This window comes from Chroicocephalus ridibundus, chromosome 3, assembly GCF_963924245.1.
Source record: "Chroicocephalus ridibundus chromosome 3, bChrRid1.1, whole genome shotgun sequence".
Lineage (NCBI taxonomy): Eukaryota > Metazoa > Chordata > Aves > Charadriiformes > Laridae > Chroicocephalus > Chroicocephalus ridibundus.
In genome coordinates this window covers 43,181,118-43,206,673 of record NC_086286.1, presented here as the reverse complement: position 1 = coordinate 43,206,673, position 25,556 = coordinate 43,181,118, and the positions used below count along the sequence as shown (strand labels likewise).

At 37.0% G+C, this 25,556-nt stretch overlaps 1 protein-coding gene across 4 annotated transcripts in view; it reads left to right on the top strand.

Annotated features, from left to right (window-relative positions):
• Positions 1 to 25,556, top strand: part of SDCCAG8 (SHH signaling and ciliogenesis regulator SDCCAG8) — a 114,004-nt gene that overhangs the window by 70,575 nt on the left and 17,873 nt on the right. For all 4 annotated transcript variants that reach the window (XM_063328918.1, XM_063328919.1, XM_063328920.1 and 1 more), the window contains one exon: positions 2,501 to 2,632. In XM_063328918.1, coding sequence (XP_063184988.1) covers positions 2,501 to 2,632 — 132 coding nt within the window. The remainder of the gene's footprint in view (positions 1 to 2,500; positions 2,633 to 25,556) is intronic.

The window sequence follows — 25,556 nt, the reverse complement described above, 5'->3', positions numbered from 1 at the left end:
ACGTCTACCCGTCTTTTAAATACCTCCAGGGATGGTGCCTCAGCCACTTCCCTGAGCAGCCTGTTCCAATGCTTGATAACCCTCTCAGTGTCAAAAATAACCCTTTCAGTGTAAAAATCACATAGAAACACATAGAATTAACTGTTCTGTCTTAATCTTTGGAAACTGAGGTGGGTGAGCGGTATAGTTAAATATGCAGAGGGAATCTTTGTCAGGTGATAACGAAGCCTCTTGCTGTGCAGTCTTGTATTGGGACCAGTGTTGTCTCTTTAATGCCGACACACGTGAACCTTTTAACATTGACCTTAACAGGCATTCTGCCCTTCTATGTGCTGTCCTCCAAAATTTCAGTGTAATGAAGTACTTCAGTCTGGGTGGCCGAACTCTTAGATATTTACTTGGAAGGGACGTTGTATAAATAATACTTTCACTGGAATGAATTTATTAATTATTTTTTGTTGTTGCTGTGTTCAACTGTAATTACAAAAGAAGTTTTAGAAGAAAATGCAAGTAATGTGTTTCAAAGCATCAGGCATTTAGAGCTGTATTTTAGAGATTAGAGATCATGCTACTCATGTTTTCAATTAATTCAGTACTTTCATATGTTTCATTAATTGTAATTTTCAGTAGCATTTTGGCTTTGGTTGATTTGAATCCCTTGATCCGTCCTTCCAGAAAGACTTCAGGCACCTTCAAATGTGCTGGAGATGCATAAGTCCCTTTAAAGCTTTGAGATTTTTATCACCTTGAAAGTTGTTTCTGCTGTTTCCATGAATGAGACAGCCACATATAAGTACAGAAAAAGAAGCAGGATCCTCCAGTTGGGAAACCCTACAAGTGTGATGATTTACAGTATTCCCACGTGGCAAATGCTGTTGTTGCATTGCGCTGGCAAAAAAATGAATGCAATCTTGAGTTTAGTCCCTGTTACCACTTGGTTGGGCTTTGTTACGCCAGGTCTGTCGAGCTGCTCTGCAGTGGATCTTTGCTTTTATCCACTGGTTGTCTTTCTTACAGTACCAAGTATCAAGTACAGACTGCATTCATACTGTGTGATAACAATTGGTCCAACTGAGAATGCTTTGTAAATGCTGACATTTAAGTTACTGGTGTTAAATGATTGGTTTAAAAATTTGACTTCAGTTACCTTCCTATAACATCCCACTGTTACATACCTGTCCAGGAAGCTCTTGTGCTTTTAAGTGTGATGTACAAATACATCAGCATGATTCTGATGTATTTGTCAGTGATGTTCCTTAATAGAGCTGTAACTCCCTCTCTAAATTCAATTACATACAGTCTTCTTCCAAAGTTTCCCTTGCTGAGTTCTTTTAAATTCACAGATGATATCACGTATTGTTCTCTATTTAAACATGAAAAGATTATGTTGTCATTTCCAGATTTGACTTGTCAGTGTAACAACATGTTTTTGAGGGAGGAGTATTCCTTCCCCCCCTGCACTTTGTTGTATTTTTCAGAATGTCAGTTGTTGTTGCATTCTATAACAGCCAGGAAGGTAAAGTATCTTTCTGCTGTAATTGCAGCATATTTAAGTTTATGATTTAAAGATATATCTGAAGCTTTTTAACCTCAAGATCTGGAGTGTCAGATGCCATAAAACAAATTTGCTTTGCTTTTGATTCTTACTTTCTGATGGTATAGCAGATTCTGACACGTTCTCATTAACCTTTTCCAAAGAGTTAAACTGTACAAGTGCATAATGTATATTTTATCACAATTTAATCTGAGATCTTTTCCTGATATTAAGAAACAGCTCATGCCTGTTTCTCCATGGGCTGATGGTTAGAGATGTAGCAAGTAGCAGTCCCAGGTCATTCATGGATCTGGTGTCTCTGCTCAGCCGTGAAGAATAAGAATTACTTGAAGTGACTAATTTTCTTAAAGGCTGTGCCGAGTTTTATGTAGATTAGGGTGTGCCTGTATGATTTGTCCCTTGTTTCTTAAGGTTTTATTAATTCTCGCTTTTTTTTTAATCTGAGTAATGGTATTTTGGGCATATTAGGTTAATAAAGTTTCTAAAGCAGTGCCACTGTTGAGAGTTCAACCTGTACAGCGCAGTAAAGGTTGAACAAGTTTTTAGTAGCTATTTTTTAAACTGGATGTTAGCTTTTACTAATAAAGAACTTAAAATGTCTTTTCAGAATGCTGTCCAAATTCTTGCTTAACAAGTATGAATTTACATTTATTGATCTTACTTAATATCAAATGACATGCCTGTTTAAAATAGGCTGAAATTAGCGTAGCCAACCTATAACTGAGTGATTGCCATTGGCATATTTACCAGATACCCTTCAGCATCGTCATCTTTTGTCTTAAGATTATATGAAACACTGTTTTGTTTCTGTAAGTTCTAGTAATAGCCTGTTTATGCATTACATATGCATGTATGAAATTTTATAAATGCTGAAACCACATATTGATGGCACGCTGCAGGATGAAATCTGACAACATCCATCATCACTGTGTTTTACTTCTGTAGATCTGAAGTCAACCAGCTTAGTCAGGAAAAAGAGTATCTTCATGGCAGATTGGAGAAGATGCAGAAACGGAATGATGAATTGGACCAACAGTGTATCCAGCATGGGAGAATGCATGAGAGGATGAAGTCGAGGTAGGAGGTCCTGTTCATCTGTCAGTATGTGGTATGCTCTACTGTACCTGTTGTGTTGTGTAAACATAAAAATGACACTAGGTTGTTTGAAAGTAATATTCTTTCCTTATGAAAATGACCACCCCTTCCCCCTCCCCAAGTATTCTGTCAAGTTTTTTTTATAACATCTTTTGCTTGTGCCATTTTGGATAAATAAAAGGAAAGCTTGAACAACATAATCTTCCAAAGAATTTAAGCCTAGTACATATGTGTGTGGGCTGCTTCGGCTGTTCTCTGCTCTAACTTGGATGAATTGTCTTACCATATTAAAAAAAAGAAAGGGGGGGAAGGGGGGAGAGGAGGTTATTCAGTAATATGAATGTAGAGTACAGATGTGGATTCCATAATGCCATGTACTAGGTGTATTTTGGGGGTTTACAGTCTTACCTTTCACAGTAATATTTAACTTGTATAGACAGACAAATCCTACTGAAGATCTTAGTAATCAGAGAACTATTAACAGTTTCCAGGCACCATTAGCCTTTTCAGAGAAGCAGCATCTTCCTCAGGAAGAGCTGGGAGCAGCTACAGCAAGACTAGTATGGAATATTTCCACAGATACTAATTGACTGTTCTGGCAGGATTGTCCAGACTGATAATGCCTTGTGCTGTGATTTGGATTAGATGTCCTTAAAGATCACTGTGGAGACTTTTCTTTTTCGTACCAGAAAGTTCATCGAAGCTTTCTGGTTCTGTTTTCCGTTCCATGTTCAGTGTAACAGATACTGGAAAGAGCTTAGGCATGGTTGGGAAGGTAGAGGATAAAGTGGGAAGATGACTGAGGGAGATTAAAAATCAGTAGTGAAAGGCAAAATGCAGTTTAACTTCATTTGGACTAGGTAATCCTGGCTAGCCAAAATTCTGTTTGCTTTTTTGACTACTGATACCACCAGAGCTTGCATGTATTGAAGCGGCCAGTCTTGTATGCTTATTCTTTTTCAACTACTGATTTTTAATTTTTTTTTTTTTTTTGCTTTCTTTCTCTGTGTGTCCATATCATCTTGTTTCTTGCAGGCTTTCCATACGTTCTTTGCAGTCGTCCAGACCCGCTTCTTTCCTCTTCCTTTTAAGATTTCTGTCTGTACCTCATCCTGTTCTTCTGTAACCCAGGATTGTCATCATCTTTTATAGCTCAGAGAACAAAGAAATCCAAAATGCTATGACTGTGTCCCTAATCTATGTGACCACATAATCTTTCCGTTCATCTCACCTCCCTTTTGGTTTCTTTACTCGTGGTGGATTCTTAGCATATGGGGGACATGCACTGAGGACTCAAGGTTACTTTCAGGGGAAAAAAAAGAATTAAATCTTTTTCTTTTTTTTTTTTTTTTTTTTTCTTTCCCCTAGCTGTTCTTCTGTAGAATTATTAGGATCTAGTTGAATTTAAGACCGCTTTGTAAGATTTCAGGACAACCTTTCCTCTGTCAGAACCAAATAGATCTACTGGAAAATGCTGCTCATTCTCTGCTGCAGCAGCGATGATTATACACTGGAAAAGATTGAAAGCATTAATCCAGAACAGAAAAGTGGTTTGAAAGCAGAGTGGTCATGCTGCAGGCGGTGCCTTACCTTCTGCTGCTGTTTTGCTGACAACAATGAGAGAAAACAGGACAGTGATAACATTTGTCTTATTTAATATTTTAGAATATGTAAATATAGCAGAGATTGTGAGGTATTTGAATCATGAACAGTATAGTTGATCAGCATTTTAAGAGGGGTCTCTTTTAACATATTTTTAATGATGATCTTGCACTATATTTATTTAAAATCCAGGTAGTAACTTACAAAGCTGATATAATAAACTGCTTTAAAAATTCAGTGTAATCTAATTTTAGTTTCCATGTGAAAACTGTAGTAGATATTCAGTATCAGTTCCCAAGTGCTATAAGTTGGCTATGAAGTATTCAGATCTTAGTGAAGAAAAGCAGAAAGTATAACTACTACGACAAATAAATCTCCCAGTTCCTTATATTTATGTTGAATGACTTCCACCAAATAAAAATAGTGATTTTTCTCTTCCGATTTTGAAAACAGAGGTCTGACAATACTATTTAGTAAAGGCAGAAGAACAAATAATAATAATGTGTTTTGCCGCAGATTTTCATCCATCAGTCAGATACTAATAATCACAACAAAATAATGTTAAGGATGATTACTTCTTAACACAATATGTTTCCCCTTTGTATGCAGCTACAAATAGCACTAGTCTTTTTGCAACACAATCCTGCAAAGTGGGTTCCTACCTAACGTTCTCTCTGTTGTTATTCCGGTTCTCTTTAGAAACTTTCTTGTACCAAATTAATTTTGACTTAACTTGGGACCTAACATGTGCATTTGAATAATAAGGAATTGTGACATTTGTTTAAGAAGAAATCCCTGTCACTACTTGTGTTCTTCTAGGAGAATATGGCAGGCCCTGTTGTAACTGTTTTGTGGAAGGGGCAAGATCTAATTGATCAATCGGAATTTCTTTTAGAGCAACAATGTTTGGGTGATTGTGATAGTGGCATTCCTGAAAGTGAACAACAACTCTTTCTTTGCCATTCCCATCCTTATGTCTGAATGTGCTGCGTACAACTATAATCTGAAATAACATAAAGCAGGTTTTTTAAAAAAGATGACTTTAAATTGCTATGGTTAAAGATTATTTTAAACCAGTCTTTTCAATGCCATGCAAATATCCACCTCTTTCAGCGTGTTTTTGCTCAGTGAAATATGGCATGAAAAGAAGTAGGTTTCCATCTAAATGATATAGTTGATGTACGCTGTTGGGGCAGACTTGGATTAAAAGATATATGGTCTGCAGGACTAGGGTGACACATTAAAACTGCCGTAGAGCTTATGAAGAGATGTTCATTTAATGTTTTTAATCTAGTAACCCTGTGGCTCTTTGTTTTGAATACATATATGATTTTTTTTACATTAGTTTGTTCTTGTTTTGATGTTTTTTGCAGTTATGTACTTTTCAGTACATACTTTTCAGTACAGTACACTGTCAAAACACAGACAGTGTTTTGTTTAGCTAGGTAGATTATCTCAAAAGTATTAATTAACATGACAGAGGGTCACTGGTGTGCGTGCCACTGAAAGGGAGCTGGTCAGCATGTGTGACTTTATGGATCTGAATCTTGGAGAAACAAATTATTTTCTGCTATGTGGCAAAGAGCACATTGGTATAAATTTTCAACCTGAAAGAAAATGTTATTATTAAATTCTTCAAATTCCATTCTGTAGTTCTGTGTTCATAGTAGAAATTAGCAGGTAGCAGAAAGTACAGAATTTCTTATAAGGTAGCTACAAAGATAGAAAGCTAGCCAAGAATAAAAAGAATATTTAGCAAAAATAAAAGGTTTAACTACCCTTCTGTTTTCCTTCTATGCTCCGTTCCACCAAAAATAAGTAGATTCCAGAGTAAGGAAAATCCAAAACCAAATTAATTGCGTAACTGTATGCATAATGTTGGTTCATTCTCTCCTTTATCTGTTTTCCCACCAAATTCCAAGCCATGCGTTTTCACCTCTGTAACTAGACCAGTTCTGTAAATGCAGATCCACTTTCTCACAAGCTCTTCTGGTTTGGGGAGCAAGAAGAAAAAGACAAGAATCTGCCTAGATCTATTATTGATGGAACATATTTATTAAAAAGCAATATTTGCCAAGCTGCCGTGGGTCAGGGTTTCATCAGGCTGTTTAAGCTTTCACTGACCTTAGTTAACAACTCTTGTAGGTACAAGGTTCAGTTACAGCTTTGCTGTTCTGCATCTATTCTTCTTCTCATAAAGCAAGCATTTGATTCTAAGCCATCTATTTAGAGAATTTTTTCTGTGGACAGCCAGTGTCTAAAATGGGAAGCATTTAATTTAATATATCTAGCTCTTTTCTGTGTACATTTCCTGATGATGTGTGGAAATACAGCAAATATGGAGTAGTGTCTTCAAGCAGGAGAAGAAAATCCTAGGCAATTGCTTTCTGTTTTTCAAGATGAGCCAGCCATGCCTTTACATTTTATCAAGCAGCAAAAAAGAGCATATGGACAGTAGTTTGTATGAAGTATGAGGCTCTTACAAAATCTTTTCAATAAAACATCAATTTAGAAGCTTCTAATGAGTTTTTTCCAAATATGTTTCCAGTATATGGGATCTGGGGCTATGAATTTTCTCTAAAACTTCAGTTTTGGTGATTACAGTTGGTATTACTGTTATTTTTGCTGTAATGTGTGTGATCACTGTCTAATCTGTGTAACATTAATAACACGTTTTATGCAAATTTTTATGGGGCTTTTTATTGTGGTAGCTTTTTGGGGGTGACAGTGTTGCGTGTATTTTGACTGTATTTTTGGGAGCTAAAGTTAAAAAGAAGAGCCTACAGGACTGGCAGTTTGGGGCAGATGTGTGTCTATTCCTCAGGCATCAGTGGTTGTAAGTTAACTATAAAAATGTTACAACCATCTGTGTAACAAGACGGCAGAGATCTGCTCTTGCCTGTTACTATAAATAAGAAGGAGATTTGTTTGACTTCATAGACATTGGATTTATAAAGACTATATGTGTCAAATCGTAACTACGTGCCATGTTGCTGAGATGTGTCTGCAGCCAACTACCTGGGGTGTCTTCCCCTTCAGACATTCTAGTGTAGTGCAGCAACTGTGCAGAAATGTCTGTATAGCACAACATGTGACAAATTATATTTGTTTTCTACCTATGGGGAAATGTATGATTCTTACGGATAAGCTTATCTGGAAGAGTAGCTAAAATGGATTCTTAAATGGACCACTCAAGGAGTTAGAGAGAAAATGTGATATTCAGTTAGACAATGGTTTTAAAGGTTTTTCCCACCATTAAATTTCTTTTTGTTGTTGGTACGAAGTGATAGTGTATGAGAGACCACGTATGCATGAGGCAACACATATATACGAAAACTGAGACGTGTATAATGAGAATATACCAGCAGTTTCAAGCAACTGATACAAAAAAATCACAATAGCTGGTTTGCTGTCACTATTACACTTATGAATAGAGACTTTGGATTTCTTTGGCAAATCTCCAGCAGAACAAAGTATTAAAATTATTCCTTGATAACTGGAGCAATCAAGTTGCATTTAAAATTTTCTGCCTAAAGTTCTTGTACATTTTGTGTGTGTGTCTGTGTTTTCAAGAAGTAGTGATGGGTGGAAGAACTCAGTTTTGATCGTTGCCTAAAAGACTTTTTTTTTTTCTCCAGTCCAGTTCATTCTTTGTTGAATAGATTGTCTCCCCTATTTTTATTTTGCTGATAGGTTAGTATTTTTTTAAGTAACACTGAGGCAATTTTTATTATCTTTTTACTAGATGAATCATCTCTTTTGAAATGCAATTATAGAATAAAAATGCATTTCATTGTGGCTTTTTAGTTTAAAATGCATTAATTTTTATATTTAAAATAGAGATTAACATAGGTAGTGTCCATAACGTCTTTGATATTACAGTTGCCTCAATGTTTAAAGAGCAGTATGCTCCACTTTTTCCTGAGCATCGTGATTCATACCCAGATATCTTTGGTGTGTCTCCAGTAACAACTGGAGACAGACTTGTTTGTATAGCCTTTCACGGAAGGAGTTTGGAGAAAGGTTTGTGGTCACTCTGTCCAGCATTGTGGTGCAACCAGAAAAACTCTCAGCTCTGTCCAGAATTTGGGGTTATCACTATTACTTAATTTTACTTGAATATTACATAATAGACTCACATTTTAGGTTTAGAAATGTATACTCCAGAGAAGTACTATTAGAAAATAATCGACAGATGATACGTATACACATGCACACATATACATATATATGTTGCAAATCCTGTCGGAGTCTGAAAGTGTATTTGGTTTTTGTTTAATGTTTGGGTGTTTGCACACAGTTCTCATGGTCTGGAATAGAAACTCGATGTTCAAATTCTCTCCCTCCCTCTTCCTCTCCAGGTCTTATATTTGTCGTCTTTTCCGCCCTCTTGCTTTAAATACATGTCTATATGTAGTGTTTATATAAATGTATATATTGTTTATGCTTTTATATGTATAATATTCCTATTCTAAATAGTTATTAAGTTATATAAGATTATATAAGCCACCAAATACTGCTTTTAAAGATTTATTCCCCAGCTATTTGAACAGTAGACACATAAAGCAAAAGATGATGTTAGTTGTTAGAAAACCTGAAAACGTATACCAAGAGTGAAATACATGGTCTTCAGAAAATGCTGCAAAATAGTAAGCAAATAAGTTGTTAGCCTTCTTAAGAAGCAAATGACAAGCAGAGAGAAATATCACACGCAATTTTCAGAAAGATGTTTAGGGAACTTAACGTTCCATAAGATGTATTCTAGGGCACTGAGTACTGTGTACCTTCACTGTAGTTGTCACTAAGTGTGTGTGTGTGTGTGTATGTAAAATATATATATATACTTATATATATATAGTTTTTTTATATATATATATACACACATACTTTTATATATATATAGCTTTTATAGATAGGTAGATTCCTTTGAGAATGTATTGAGCTCCTTTGTAAAAGCCATTAGGCGTCATTGCTCCAATTTGGACAACTGTTTCCAGCAACATTGATCTTCTAGTTGGGATCCTTCTTATTTTTGGTCTGATTGTATTTGTGTTTGGCTTGTACCTACTTATCCTTCAGCCAAAATTGGAATAAGTAGTTCTTTTGTTCTGCTTTTATTTTATCTGCACTGATAATGCAGATAATTATAGACAGTGGTTGTATCTATTCAGTCCTACTTCTGATTAATCAAGTGAAGCCTTGCTCTTTTGTTCTTCTTTTTGCAATAAGCTCTGCGTCACCCTCAGTATTTTGATTGTTGATCTTTTTTGAATGTGGGCAATCGGAACTGTCTACAGGGTGTTGGATGAGGGCATTTGAATATCTCAGATGGTGGAATTAATGTATTTACTGGAAATTTCTAACTGATGGATCCTACCATCACGTTTGCCTTTTTGACAGCTGCATAATATTGGCAGCTGATAATCCTTCTGTATCCAAGAAGTGCATCCAGGACCTCTTCCTCCCAAGTAAATTCAAGTTGTTAGCAGAGTCTTTTCCTATGAACGGAGAATGCATTAAGTCCCTTGTGTAAGATTTTGTACAATAAAATTTCATCTCATTTCTGCCGTTCCAATCTTCTGAGTCATCTGTTTCTTTCTGTGCGGTATTCCAGACCTTCTCTAAGCTGATAACATCTCTTAAATTTATCAGCCCACTCCCACTTTTTGTGCTGAGTCATAATTCAAAATATTCAAAAATCTGTTTAAACTTGAAGAAATCACCTTATAATTTTTCATCACCTTCAATTTTTCCTGTCGTCTGTGCTCTTCATTTTAGTCAGTTACTTATCAACAACAGCGTAGTTAACAATTGCTGATGGGCCGTGATATTTCATGTTTTGCTGAAGTTAACATAGGTACGGTTTATTGCATTTCCTTTATCAAAAAATCAGCTGTCAAAGAATTTAGGATTGACGTGACAGAATCTGCCTGGTCTAACTTATGTTTCAGTTTCTTGTGTTTTCCGTTTACCTTCACGTCCTTATATATTCTTTTTCCTTCAAAATTTGTAGGCTTTCCATGCATTTGAAGTCATGTTAATGGGCTGGTAATTACCTGAATTACCTTCTTTCAGGATTGATTAGTGCTGTCTTTTTCAATTGCTTAACAATGTAAATGTGGGGAGGAAGGTGTGGCGGGGAAGACGATGTCTGTGTTCACTTTGCACATCAAGACAGCTGGCCACCACAATTTCAGAGTTTTAGAAACTGGAGAATAATATCTGGGAAAGGGATACCATAAACTTGGGGGATAGCTGATGCCTCAAAGAAAAGCTAGGTGGAAAAATAGCCGGGTTTGCTTGCGTCTGTGTTGGACAGCTATCAACACTCTGACTAACACCCCCTCTCCTAAGAGGCTGGTAATTGTCCATTCCTGAGAATATTTTCTACTCTACTGCTTTGATGTACTCTGTCTTCTCCAAAACAGACGTGAGGATAGTTCCTATTCGTGCCATCAACTTCTGGGAGTCAAAGCCTTCAGCTCACTAATGGTAAGCTTGTGTTCTTGTCTACCGGGAATGTAAAAAGCCCTGAAATATGTGTGACATAAAACAGCACAACATAAGGTTCCAGGCTGTTCTTGTTACTTTCTGTTGTCAGCACAGTTGTTGGTTTTCAAATTTAAATGTTAATTTAGCATTAACGAAGAATTCTTGATTCTCTCCTCCAAAATGGAGGTGGATAAAGGTGATGTCTTTGACAGCTCAGCTCAAACTCTCCTTGATATGGCAAGATCTAGAAATGGTTGGCTCTATGCAGATCATCAGTGATGCTGAAAAAGATGTGCATCGTGGGAGAGAAGTGTACCCATGGTTTTCCAGTGAAACCCCATTTTATTCTCCTATGTTTGCTACAAACCTGCAACTGTTTTAATTTTGGTTTGGGCTTGCTTCTGGTGGCAGTATGTGATCCTTCTTGTCTTAATCCACCAGTTACCTCTTAACCACTACCATATCTTCTACTTTGAAACACTTTGCCTTCAGTGCCTGATAATATCACCACTGGTCTGTGGTAGTAGTCACGAACCACTCTGCCTCACCCCTTTCCCCAGAGATGTGAAATAAAAAGGGAGCAGGCTGGATCAAAGTGCTCCTTTGTTGGCAGGTTCGTAAAAACATAGTTGTTTAATGGCAAGAAATAGCACCAAAAAGCATGTCACAGCTCATTGAAGTTATCTGCTAAATGGTATGCAGAGTTACAGAATAAATGTTTTTAACCAGGATAATAGCCTTTCCGAGGTAGTATAAACTCTGGAGGACAACCCTCCCCATGTTTCTTCTAGAAGTATATGCCATTTAACAATCCTTAGCAAGTCTTGAGTGTTTAGACCACCTAAAAAATTAAATTATTAAAATCCCTGACTGTTATACTCACCTTGTTTTCTTTCTTCCATATTGTGTTGCATCTGGATTTTTAAAGTTCATTTTTCTGTATGGTATTTCTGTGATATCTTTGTGATGTGTCAGAACATTAAAAAAAATATGTTTTCAAATAGCCACTGTGAGACTAACACTATGCAGTAATTCAGCAGCAAATATCTAGTTGGGATATTTAACAGTAATTGGGATCTTCCTATTGGGCCTTAAGTGAACTCACAATAATAGTAAAATCTGACTATTAACCCATTTGGCAAACTACTTTAAGCAGTAGCAAATTTCCTTCCGGTTTTGATCTCTGTGTATAACTCTGAGATTTTCAGACTAAGGCTATTTAAAACCCTCCATTCCCATATAGTGGGGAACTGAAAATGAAGACAGATGAATAACATTTAAGCAGCTTTGCAAGTGTGTCATGAAAATTTACCAGCTCTGTAACAAAAATCTATGCACCTGCCTGCTTTCAAGGTTATCGTTGTAAGAGAAGGAGACCCAAAACTAATGACAATTTATGTTCTTAATATAATGAGAGTAGATTTTTGCAAGGCAATTGCAAGGCAGCCTTTTCACGATGACTTCAGTATTTTGATCGCTTCTGCAGGGTCCAGCCCTGCTCCTATGGAAGCTGTGGATGCTCTCATTTTCCATGTATAAGTCTAACCTGCTTTTAAATCTTTGAGTGTTTAGCCTTGGTGTGTCTTGTGTCAGTAGTTCCATAACTAATGTTGCACTTAGGTGTTTTGGGTTTTTTTCCCCCTTCATGATTTTTGGTTTGCATCTTTCAAACTAATTGGAAGTGCTGTTGTTTCTGCGTTATGAGACTGAAGACTTATTTTTGCACTGGTTTTGTTCTCTAAAACAAAGATATAATCTTATTTTGCCTATTTCTTGTCTGACTTAAACTATCATTCTTTTCTGTAGCTCCAGTCGAATTCATTATCAGTTTCTGAGTGCACTCCAAAAAAAATGCCATCCCAAAAAATTAAATACTAAAAAGTAGTTGTGTTTATTGTGCTTTGTGATAGTGCTAATCGGTGGTAGCCTAATAGTAACAGGCATTGTGCTAGTTTCTGGAAATACTCTCTTAAATGTGTTATCCCTCAGCTACTAATCACAGAAGTTGTAGTGAAATAGATATTATGGAAGTGGCTATAAGGAAGGACAGTATGATAAGAGCTACTTAGCATCTACATTTCTAATGTACTCAGGACAGCCTCATGTGTGGGCTCCTCGGTTTGGTTCTGAAATAAAGTAGTGACGATGGAAAATATGAAAGAAATGGAAAAGGGTAATAGATTATTCTGTGTTTGTTTGACTGGTGCTTTGTGAACAGTAAATTCATATATGGAGGGAAAGAAAGAGGAAATGAGATTAATTTTTTAAAAAAAATTTTTTTTTTAACCTCAGAGAGCCAGATTCCACCTTTAGTTATATGTATGGAAATACATCCTTGTCCCAAATATATCTCATTACCTGGGACCTGATCCTGAACAGTCTTTAGAATTTTGGTTTGATTCAAGTCAAGGTTGCTAAATACTTCCAGGTCTCCATTTTCAAAAGACTGTCTCAGTGGCATGGCTGAAATTACAGTAAACTTTTCTCAGCTTATGTAAAGCGGTGTAATCTTTTTGAGTGCTACACTAGCACTTCCCACACTCCCAGGGATTTAGCCTTAGTTTTAGCTATGTGACTTGCATGTAGTCATAAACAACTTTCAGGTTTTTGGGTTGTTTTTCTTTTTTTTTTTTTTTTTCCCCTTTGCTTGGAGCACTTGAGTGGCTGACCTTTTATATATATTTAAAAAAAAAAGTGTGCGTGTATATATGCATATGTATACACACACACACAGAGTTTCAGAACTAAAAAAAAGCTCATCTGTAAATTGACACCAAGCACGGACAATTGCACAGGAAAAATGTTTGGAAGCATGTGACTTAAAAGCACTTTGACTTTAACTTTTACCATCATGAAGGTTGTTGTCATCTGCTGTGCCTTATCACGCATGTTTAGATGATGCAAATACTTGTGCTTCCCAAATCAGTTTTATGAATAAAATGCACAAACAATCTGAGCAGAGGCTTATGCGTCCTTGGGAAAAGGCTTTCATAGGCTGGGCATAAGTGGAATTTCTTCATTGACGTTCTGTAATGTTTAACCCACGTCAATAAAATCCACAGGAAACGTGTCTAACACTTTGTCCTTTTTGAATTTCCATTTTTAATAGCAAGACGACACTCCAGGCAGTGCATTTCTGGGGATTATTGCATTTCTCGGGTGGCTGAAGTCACTCACCCTTCAGCCTTGTGCCTCACAACACACCCGAGGCGAGCAATAATCCCCAGCAAGGCACTGCCTGTCTTATCTTATTGCTTAATTATTGTACCTATTTAATGCTGCTTAGAACATTGTCAGCTGTTGAGAAAAGGTAATTATCACTAGTCAAATGAAAAACACTTTTTTGGCTGCCTTACGGATACACATTTTACTGGTACCTTGATACATAATGAAGCCTGATAGCAAAACTTTTGCTTGTCTCTTCTTCAAGCCACAGCTGTTTCCCTGCTAAATTCATCCCATCTGTCTCCCCTTCCGTAAGGCTGTAGGCAGTATAGCATAAGTACAGAAGCAGTTCAGTGCTATTTTGGATAAACATAGCTGAAATTTGAATCTTTGCCATTTGCAATGCACACATTTTGTTTTACTGCTGTAAAGAGAGCTGTCAAAATAAAAACTACATGGATAATTTACTGAAATACAGTCAAATAAAGAGATGATCAAAGGGGAAGAATGAAGATATAATATAGGGTCACTCTGACTTTCATGATGTATTCTGAACAATGTAATTGTTGACCTTTTAACATTGCTGGGTTCAGAGAAACTGGTAGTGAATAAGAAAAGTAGAAGCCACTGAATTAGAATATAGCATGAAGAAGTTTAGACTTCATGTGACAAAGGTTGATTGTTGCAGGCAATTATTTGTGATAGTGCCCTGTTGAGATATCTCACCAAGGTATAGTTCTTTGATTGTTTTGTAAGGAGTATATATTGTGTAAGGTAATACAGCTTGGAAATTAAAACCAACGTTTCTGTGTGTGACACTTTGTCTCTGAAAATGGAAGGACACCATAAGGATCACTGTGAGGCAATGATCATCTACACCTTCCTTTACTCTTTGTAGTTTTAGCTGACATGGAAAAATATATATTAAAGCTGAATACAGTCATCTTCGTTGAGTTTGTTGTTCTAAATTGGATTGGTGGTTAGCTACCCAAGGCTTGTGTTTGAAATTCTAGGTTTCTGGAACAAAAGATCCAAATCCCAGTAAGGTCTGTTTGATAGTTCACCTTTGCCACTTGAATAAATTGAGTACTGTGCGATATACAATATTTGAGATTCTTTCAGACAAAATTCTTTTTAAAAAGATCCTCTGTTATGAGGAAGTGTTGGAAATCCTGTGGCGCCTCTTGTAAGGGAAGGGTTTTGACCACTACATCTTGGATATGTTTTCCTTTCACTGCTCTGTTGTGTTCTCTGTGGCCCATCTCAGAGAAGACTGTATTTCATCAGCACTGTGGCTGTATGGCTGGTAAATGCTTATGAGTCTTTTTAGGAGAAACCTTGGAAGCTTTTTCTAGTTTAACCCTGATGTCTATTTGGGATAGTTCCATGTTCTGTGAAAGTTAATTCTTGAAGTCTAGTGCTTCCAAATTTATATTGTGTTAGGTAACGGTGAACAAAGCCATGTTTGTCCTAACCTCAAAGATGCTCTTATTGACAAAGAAAGAAATAGGTGAAGAGAATAATGTTAGTGGACGATGAAATTATCTCAATATGAAATTAATCTAAGTTACAAACAGAAAGTTCCTTTGTGAAAAAGCACTTTGTGGAGTTCACTACTACTGAAATACTGATTTCGGTGCTCTGTATTGAGGTAGAGACAGGGAAAAAAGGATGTTAAGTCATTAGCTGCTTCAGTATTTACAGGATTGTTTTCAAGCTGTATCAAAAGAAACAAAGCCTTTTGTAATATTACTAAGAAAGGTACTGCTACATGAAAAGCTTATACAGTGATTTTCATGTAAATATATGTAAAATCAATACTCTGCGGCAAGAACCAAGACTGCATTATTCCTTCACATTTACAGAAATGTTAGAATTTCTCTTTCTATAGACACTAAATTGAAATATATTCAAAGGTTGTGAAATATTATTTTTAGTTTGGTTCAGTAATGTAATAAGGATGTTATAATCTGGGAGACTGTATGATGGTATTTAGTCCTCCTGTAACTAATCCAGGAGCAGGTAACACAGCTACAGCACTGGAATTAGTACTCGCATGTTTCAGTTTAAACGAAGAAAGACTCCACTAGTTTTAAAGGAAGCCCAATTCTTCAAGGACTTCACCATATGTAAAAGCATCTCCCCCTCTGCCTCCCTTCGGGCTTGACTGAAAGAGTAGTTGTATAAACTTGTCTGAACACTTAGTAGGTCACCGAAATATTGCAGTAAACATCCAGGTACTAGGGCCATCTTGGAACGGTTGCTTTTATGGTAAATATATTGTGATACTCTTGAAAGTCTTACTAAGATCTGAGCTTACCGTTTAAAAATAGTGCCTATGGCTTGGCCATCCACTTTTGTTTAGAACTCCATAAATTGCTTGCAGTAAAAGGAGAATGTTTAACATGTGAGGAAACATGTGCATGTACCAACTTAATGTTTCAAGAAACTTAATAAGATTTTTTTTTTTATTTTCTCCTCTTCAAAATGAGAGATTTACTTTTGTGCTGTGTTACATATTGGAAATGGTTAGCCTCTGTTAGAATCATTTAGGTAGCTGCGTAAGTTCATGTGGGAGGCCTGGACCTTCATGTGTAACAAATTTGACAGATCCACTGCGTTTTTTCCGAACATTATTCCAAAGCTGTAAATATCTAAAGAAATCTCAATTTTTACTTCCAAAGCTGTAAATATCTAAAGAAAACTCAATTTTTACAACGGGTTTTACTCTCTTACAGGCTTTGTGCAAATGAGAATTAGGGATAGAAGAATGGACAAGATCAAGTGCAAAACAAGTTATAATGGTTTCCCATGTACAAAGTATTGAGCAAGCTGTCAATCTTACGCTATTCACATATTTATTACACTTTATTTTTGCAGTCCGAAGTGCCGTACCATAAGTATGTGCATTTGTTGATGATGTGATCAAAAATCCAAGATCATGTGAATTCCAGGTGATCCTTCACCTACAGTGTTGAGTATGCTTCAACTGGTGGGATTGTTTGTGGTGATCTGGGTCTAATAAGGAGACTTCCTTTAGTCAAATCTAGCACCTCAATACTCATCTGTTTTTGTCTGGCCATCATCTTTTTACTTACATCCAGGATTATTTTTTTTCTGCCTGGGTGTTTTTAGATCAGACAGAAGACCCTATATTCCCACCCTTTCCTTCTGCAGGTTAGCGTAAAGACAAAAGGAAAAGAAGGAATGGGTCAGAGGGGATCACATACTGCCAGACCAAAAAACCCATTCAGTATGGAAGTATAGAAGAAGAAAAACACTGTAAAGACAGAAGAAGAAAAACACATCTTACAGTGATGATTTCTGTTGTTTGCCCTTTACTTTTTCATGCTTTTCTTGGTTTAAGGAAAGTTTAGGTACTCCATCTCTACACGTGGAAGAAGTGTTTCCTGATAAAAATGTTCTGAAGATTTCTGGATCTTCTGAAATAAATACATAAATTTGGACTGTACACAGTGAACAAAAACCTCTGAGGAGACAGGCATTTTTTTATGCAAAAGCAGAGGTAAAATTTATTTTGGTAAAAGCACAACTGATTATAGAGTCCTGATAGTTAAATTCATTAGCAGAGCTCCCAGTTCCACTTCTGTTAAAGCAGCGTTGCAAGACAAATGAGTGATCCTTCCCGTGCTACTTTCTTTCCTTTTCATAATCAGTGGAACTTTGGTTGCTGGAAATGTCTGAATTTGTTCAGTCCCTTAAACACAACAAATAACTGTAGAGCAGAATTGAAAATGAGGGTTACCTGAGATGTTAGTGTTACTTCTGTGAAAATATCATCTTAAAAATTTTATTCCACTAAAATTTGTTCTCTCCTATTAAGCTAATTTCTGTTCATGTTTTCAAATAGCACGCTTGGGGATTCTTGCCTTTGTAATCTTTAGGGGTAGGAATTTTTTCCTAATATTTCAGTGACTTTCTGCATCAGGTTGGAGGGTAATGTTAGTCAGTAATGTTTACTTCAACAAATGTAAATTCAAATTAAATCTATTATTTAAATAGCATAATGGAAACACATGGTGCTTTGTAGTCATGTAATTAAAGAAGATCTGTGCCTCCAGGAGTTTATGATCTAAAGATCAAAACCAGTTCCACATGCAACAGACCTCTTCTAAATATCAGTGTACAATTTGGGGATTTTGTCTTGCATTTCCTTCAGCATAAATTTTCTTGAAATCTCTTGAGCAGAGATTTCACCCAGGCCAATGCAGTATTGTTTGGGATGTAATGCGTAAGTGTTGTACTTGATGCTTTGTGCCCGGACAGTTGATGCTTAGCCCAGAAAAGCTTGGTGTTTTGATGTCAAGATTTATACCTTGCTTATTTAAAAGTGAGACGGTGAGGGGGGGGAAAAAATCAAATTCTTACCTTTAACAAGGAGTCTGACTAGCCATGCTTTTTTTTTTCCAGTTGTGAAAGTAATTTTGTGCAAAATTGCATTTGAGTTAAATTATTCACTCGTCCTGGGGCAATAGCCTGTGTTCACTTTCCAGCTGAGCCAACTAAAAATGTGGGAAACAGACCAGCCTAATATTCCATTGTTGCCTTATATAATGTGGTGTTTTGGAAATGATGATGAAGGCAACCTGGATATTTCATGGATGAAATAGTAGATTCATAAACTGAAAGCTTTGCTTGCTATTTGTAATGGTGTTTTCTCCCTTCCTTTCAAAACTCTGTGCTCACAAATCAGAGATGTTCCTTTTATTTAAAAAAGAAAAGAGGAGGACAAAGAAAAAGAAAAAAAAAATGAGGCCTGTTCATCCTTTGAAGAAATCTTTGCCTGCATTGCTGGCTGGGTTCCCTCAAAAGCTCTGGACTCCTTCAAAACTTGGAAACAAGTTCAGACCCCAACTAGGGAAGGTAGTGTACTTTGTTTAGTGTACTTTAAATCTTAATTTTCTCCCCACAATATGTTACAAAAGAGTCTGGGTGTAAACATATAGGTTATTGTCAAGTGTGATGGTTTGGGATTTCTTCCAATTATGATCCTAATTAGGACTCTGAATCAAAAAGAATTTTTCATTTCTTTTGGGCATGGGGAGCTAAATGAAGACCTGTCTATGAACCCTGTGACTCCTAGGTCACTGCAAACCATTAAGCCTCTTTGAGGCTGTAATGACTTAGCTGCAAAATAACTTAGCAGGTCTAAAAGGCAACTTGTGCCTCCAACCTCCTTGCCTGAGCGTTTTCCCTAAATTAAGGTACCTCCCATGTTCACGTGTTCTGTTCCTTATTCCAGTGCTTTTTTTTTCTCAGTCGATGCTGTCGCTTAGGGTCGCACAGCTCCGAGGTGCTACCGTGTTTGGGTTTCCTCTGTTACTTAACTCCATAAAACATGAGTTCTGGTCACTTGCTGATCCTCTCAGTTTTGAGTTCTGGCAGCTATCAGAGACTTGTGAGCATTTTGTTTTGAACTATGGCAATTCTCCTCCAAATGCTGTGTTGTACCCATACTGTGGCACAGGTCCTGGCATTGCTGGTTTAAGGTCATCTGTGTGCTGTGTGGAAATAATGGTGTACCGACCTTTTCTAACTTCTTCTAAGATAAAGCTGTGAAATGGTTGCATGTTACGAGTGGTAGGCATTTATGAATGTTGACACTTTTCTTCCAGTCGGCTCTGAGCAAAATTTTTGTGCTTCAGATATGGCTACACGCTGATCAGGGTAAAGTAATAGATTTTCCCACAATGAGTGATAGTACAAGTCCTACCTTCTTCCTGTTTGTAACTGGATTTCCTTTCTACTGCACTTCTTTTTTGAACTGAACTGTAGCTTTCTGAGCAAAACGAACCTTTGGGTCATATGGTATGTGGCTTCACACAAGCTTTTGCTACATGACAGGCTAACTTAGCAACCAGGATTTGTTTTCCACTTCTTGCTACTCATTGCTTTTGTCTTGTGCTGACATTTTGGATTCTATGCTGTACCAAAGGAAGCCCTAAATGACAACTAGTGTAGCATCGTGCCTGGGACCTGTGTATTTAGATCTAAACTCAGATGAAGGACTTGTGCTCAAAAACATTCAGTGCTTGGCAATCCCAAATACCAGATTTCTTTTGTAACAGTTGCATCAGTGGTAATCTCATGGTTCTAATGCAACACTGAAAAAAAAAATCCTTTATCAGTTGGGGTACCTTAATAATTCCAGGGTGCTTTGGGTGGAAGAATTAAGCAAGAAAAATGAGATTTCCTAAGAGAGTGTAGCGTAGGTAGTCTTAAACAAATAACCCACCCCCCAAAAAAAACCCCAAAAATACAAAGTAAAAAACCCAAACTACAGAGGTGCTATGAAAAGAGACAATAATTCTGACATCAGGCAGTTAAATAAAAGACTCTGATGCGGAAAACTGTCTCAGATTCCAACATTCCTTTCAGCTGACATTAGAAAACAAGGTAGACTTAGCATGAGAAATAGTGTCTTTATATGAAGAGATTGCTCTCGTTAGGCCCATATGTGAACCATATATCCAGATTCTCTCTACATCCGCTCACATGTCTCCCTGTCAGCATCCGAAGAGAGATCCCCAAATGTTCAAATGTACCTTTCAGATCAGAGTTTAATTTTAGAAGACTATCTTGGCCTATTAATTTTGATTATAACAGTGCTGTGATGGAGGAGACATCAGATTGCAAGTATAATTTCAGAAGACAGAATGCTACAAAGCTGCAGATATAAATGCAAGCGCATCTTGCAGTAATAGGTCACAACACTTGTATATAGTAAAACATGTGTGTGCAAAATATATGTCATTATTGAATAATTAATAATTAATTGGGGAGTATATTGTTTATGTGCACTTTTTGTGTTACAAACTACAATACGGAGGCTGAATACTTCCATGATCTGTGCGTGTCGGATGAGGAAGGCAAAGTTTAAAAGCCAAAGTAATGGTTCCAGAGCTGACACTTGTAGAAATGTGGAACTTCAGTACTGCAGAACATCTTGGACATTTTTGCAATTTCTGTGTTTTCACATATTTAATCTGTAAACATTTTTTTCAATTTAAAGACAAGCTTTAGAATATACCAATAAAAGTCAAACTTGTTGGGCTTCTTAGAAAAAAAAAAGGGGGGGGGAGGGGGGCAAAAAGCTTACTGCTTGGGATTGTTTGATTGTTTAATGCACATAAGCAAAGTAAGCTCCTAGGCAATTCAGAAGAATCACCCTGATTATTAAAATATGATCGGGTGATACCTAAGAGTTAGAATCATAAAAAATTATTGCATTACAATAGTTTGAATAGCATGAAACTTGTAGAAATGTTAATTGAAATCTTTCAGATATCTTATTGAGTACTTAATTTCTTTGTAAGGTGTATTTTCTTATTGTATCCTTACAAATAAATACATGAAGTCACTATCCAGAACTCGAAATGATACTAAAACAGGAGGTGCAAAATTAAAAATGCCAGAATGAAGTTTGGTCATTTTTCAGTGTGGTTGTTCTGTGCTTTCTGTTTTGATAACGGATGTCTAAAGGCATTCATGTGGTTATGAAGGAAGAAATTAATTCCTTTGCTAATATCCCTGCTTCCCCATGTAGTCCTTTTCAAATTGAAGGGGTTTTGTTTCCAATTTCCCATTTCTCATTGTCTCAAAAGAGGAAAAAAAATGTTCTGTTATTTCTACAAATTACTGTAGAACTTCTGTTGTTTCTACAAGTTACAAATGAAGTGTCCAGTAAATCTGGGTGGATGATTTACAATTATTATTTATTGATATCAGACACTTCAGGTATATGTAGAATATGAATACCACAAGCTTGAAACCTATTTGTATAATCTTTTTTATTCCATATAAAAACGGTCTTCACTTTAAAAACTTTAAAAAAACCCTCACACACACCACCACCACCCCCAAAACCAAATGCAAAACCTACTATTTTTTGCATTTGTAGCAATGGCCAAGATATGACAGTGAATTATTCATCAGACTCAACCCATCTTTTTCTTAAGTGGTCCAGCCTGCTATCCAGTGAACTCATTGGCACTTTGGATCAGAAATCATTAAGGGTGAGCCTGTGTAAGCAGCAGTGCAATTACACTCTGCAGTCAAGGGAGAAGTTCTTGACGTACACTGGACCTTCGTAATTTTCCATTGCTCATCAAGAGAACAAAGTATGTTATTTTTTCTTAATCTGCATGAAATAAGAAAGCATGCAGCTTTTACGTTATTTCTACAGTAGTCAGTTTGCAGCAGGTCTGTCCCAGGTGACAGGTGCCCAGGTGAACCCCTGGTTTATTTTTATTCACCTGTCGTGGGACAAGAAGATACAGCACATACACAGAGTTCATTTTTTCTCTCATATCTAAATCTGGGACCATACTTTTTACCTAAACAGTAAATTTAAAGTTCTGAAATGCTTAATCCAATGCACGTTTCACATATGCAAAGGAAAGGATCACTGGTGGCCAGCCCCTCTGTTTCTGAAATTCTGTTTCTGGTGTTTGAATGGGCTTTTATTGAAGGGAGGGCAGTACTGGAATTTGCTGGTGAGGGACTGGGCGAGAGCGCCTGTGTGACAGCTCTCCAAGTATGTCTTCTTCCAGAACTTCAGGCACAGCTGATGTTGAGAGACATAGCAAATGTGGTCATAGACAGTTGGTTTTGACTGATCAGTTCAGAAGTCATCCTGCTGAGTTGATTATCACTTTGCAACCCAATGGATAACATAGGCATTTTTAGACCCATTAAGAACTACTGAGTTTATTGAGAATTTTTCAGGAAAATGCAAAGAGGAAAATCTTTCTTCACCCCTCCTCCCTCAAGGAAAAGAAAGGAAGCTAACATGTATACAGTCAGATGATTGGGAAAAAATTTCTCAGTCATTTTCCAGAGTCCTCTGAGAAGGCTGGGTCAGGTTGGCTAAGCCTGGTCGTTAACACCTGAAATGAAAATTGACTGATGATCATGAATGTCTGCAAAAGAAGCAAGGTCTGAAAGAGAGTAATCCAAGAAGTTGGGAAGGTTTTATGTTGATTTATTTTTTTTTTACACATTTAAGTAGTTTCATAATTTTAAGTTTTGAAGAGTATGCATATGACTAACTGAACTCTTAATCTGTAGTTATTTATAAACATTTCTCGTTACTGTAAACACCCTCTATACAGTTCTTTATTTATTGTAGCTGGTAAATCAAGCCATATCAAATTTAAACTGAGCTAAATTGCTATATTATTGAATACATTGCCACATTTTGCATTTTCAAATTCAAGTGTGTTTTGAACTTCTGTCATCTTTTTCTTAAGGAAAAGAGGAAAAAAAAAAAAGTGGAATTATGGGAGGAGAAAGCAGCTTTTTAATTTTGTTTTTATGTAAAACTATCCATAGCAATTTTGACGGAATTTAAAATAGCCTTGGGACAGAGAGGGAAAGAAAGGAAAATACTAGCCATAAAATAATCATTTTAGAAATCGAGTGTTGCGTCCTCAAAAATGCTGGTTTGAACCAAAGCCTCAACATTAGTCTGTTCTTTCTTTGAGGGTAGGACATGGTCTCCCCATCGTTTGTTTAGGATCTCTGACTCCTAAATAACTGAGGGAAAAACTGATTTGCACGTTATCTAGTCAAATGTGAGCATTCCCATATTGTGAGGAAAGCTGTTTTTGTGAAGGCAGAGGAACGTTCGGTGCCCATTGCAATGGAGAGTTGATGTGGGGAGACTATTTGGAGCAAATACATGTTGAGTTTCTATTCTTCGTGAAAAATGCTAGAACATCCACATGTGCTTCATGGTCCTTATGCTACACACTGCTTCTCTCTGCACAGATGATCACACGAACAATACATGTGAGCAGCATTTGAGGTAGAGCTGTTATCTTTTCTCTCTTTGATGTCTTATTTTACTGATGCATGAAAAGTTGAATGAGGAAATAGCATTTCTGAACAAAAGGTGCTGCAAATCCTCAGCAGACAGAATTGCAAAGTTGTGCCGTCTGTCCTTACACATTTCTGTCTCTGCCTGTCCTTCGTTAACTGAGATGGTTATTCATCACAAAGTGGTTGATGAGAGTTTTATTGGACCATTTATTTATAATTTCTGTGTTCTTGATCCTTCTTTTAATTTCAGGCTCCAAAGTGTGTATTTTCTTTTCTGTTATGGTCAATTATGTCATAAATGGTCAAATGATAACTCATCGCAAACAAAATTGTTTTTGCAGCCTGTCTTCCTAGCGTCTGGATTCTAAAGAGACAACCTGGATGCCTGCATGCCAGTGCAACCAGGATTTCAACAGTGTCAATAATCTCTGCTCATCACACCAAAAAAACCAGTGTGTCAGTGTATTCCTGCAGAGTCATTAGCATACAGACTCACTCTGCTTGCTTAACAAAGCATGGTTTGGTGTATTATAGTTTCCTAGTCTGCTTGTCTGATTCACCTCTGACAAAAGCAGGGAGAAAATTCAGTCCCTTCTTCAGTGGCACACTAATGTGGGAAATAAATCTTCGGGCATAAGGTCTGAAATGGCAGTCATTTAAATAATTCAAATGCAGCGATCATTTTGCCCGTGTGCCTTTCATTTCTTTGTTTTGTTTCTCTGTATTTCTCGAACCACCGAGAGACAAACGATCTTCTGCGACAATCTATATTTTTAAAATATCTGGAGCTAAATAAACCCCGTCCTCTTTAAATGCAGTTTAACTGGTTACACGTTAAATAATTATTTGCTCTCTCTTTTGTGGTGTGGAGGGGGGAGTTGGAGGGGAGAAGTAACATACAAACAGATGTGCTGCTAGATCTACAGGCTTCTGCCAACCATATGGCATCTTAAAGAAAGATGGTTGGAGCGTCTGGATTAGCAAAGAGTCGGGATGGAAAGCCATGTGTCGTGTTGGTACAGGCAGTTGTTTTAGCTCTCTGTAAAAGGCTTCAGGAGATTGTGTAATGGAACAAATGGTACTGCAAGCCTAGTAACAGCCTTACCGCTGCTGGAGAGGCAATTGGCCCCCAGGCGGGTACTGCTTCATCCTTGCTTGTTGGTTTTTTGTGAAGGATTTTTATATCGTTATTCTGTGTTCTTTTAACGTACGGGAAACTTGGGAGATCTAATGCTGAACTTTATACTTGAAAGAGAGCTATTGTGTGTTTAGGATTTTTTCACACTCCATTTTTTCTAATGAAAACATACATTTCCCTCTCTTTGAAATGAGAAGCTTGTGCCCTTCTGCAAATTTCCTGCATCCTTCGTGAACACTTTGAGACGCTGATTCATTGAATTTGTAGCCGATGCCCAGATTTTGGGGGGAAAACTGCTCTCTCTGGGATTTGCTTAGTTAAAAACAAGATTGGGGCTATTGTGCTTGTGGCTATAACGTACCAGCTTGGCATTCGTATTCTGTTTGACAAGTTGCTCTTTATGCAAACAAGGGGCTTGCTCCTATTAAAGGCAAAATTCCTTTTGTTTTTAGCGACACAGGATTGGGCTCTTGGTGGGGTTTTGTGTGCTTTACAGGAGTCTCTGTAGTTCACATTACGGCTCCTGGGAGTTATTCTGGATCAGGATGAAAGCTTTTGTGTCCAGATCTGTAACAGAAATAGGTTTTAGTCATTTCTCTACTGTCACACAATAGAAGTCTGAACTCCTCTGTATGTCTCAATGAAATCAGGCCTCTTAAAACTGCA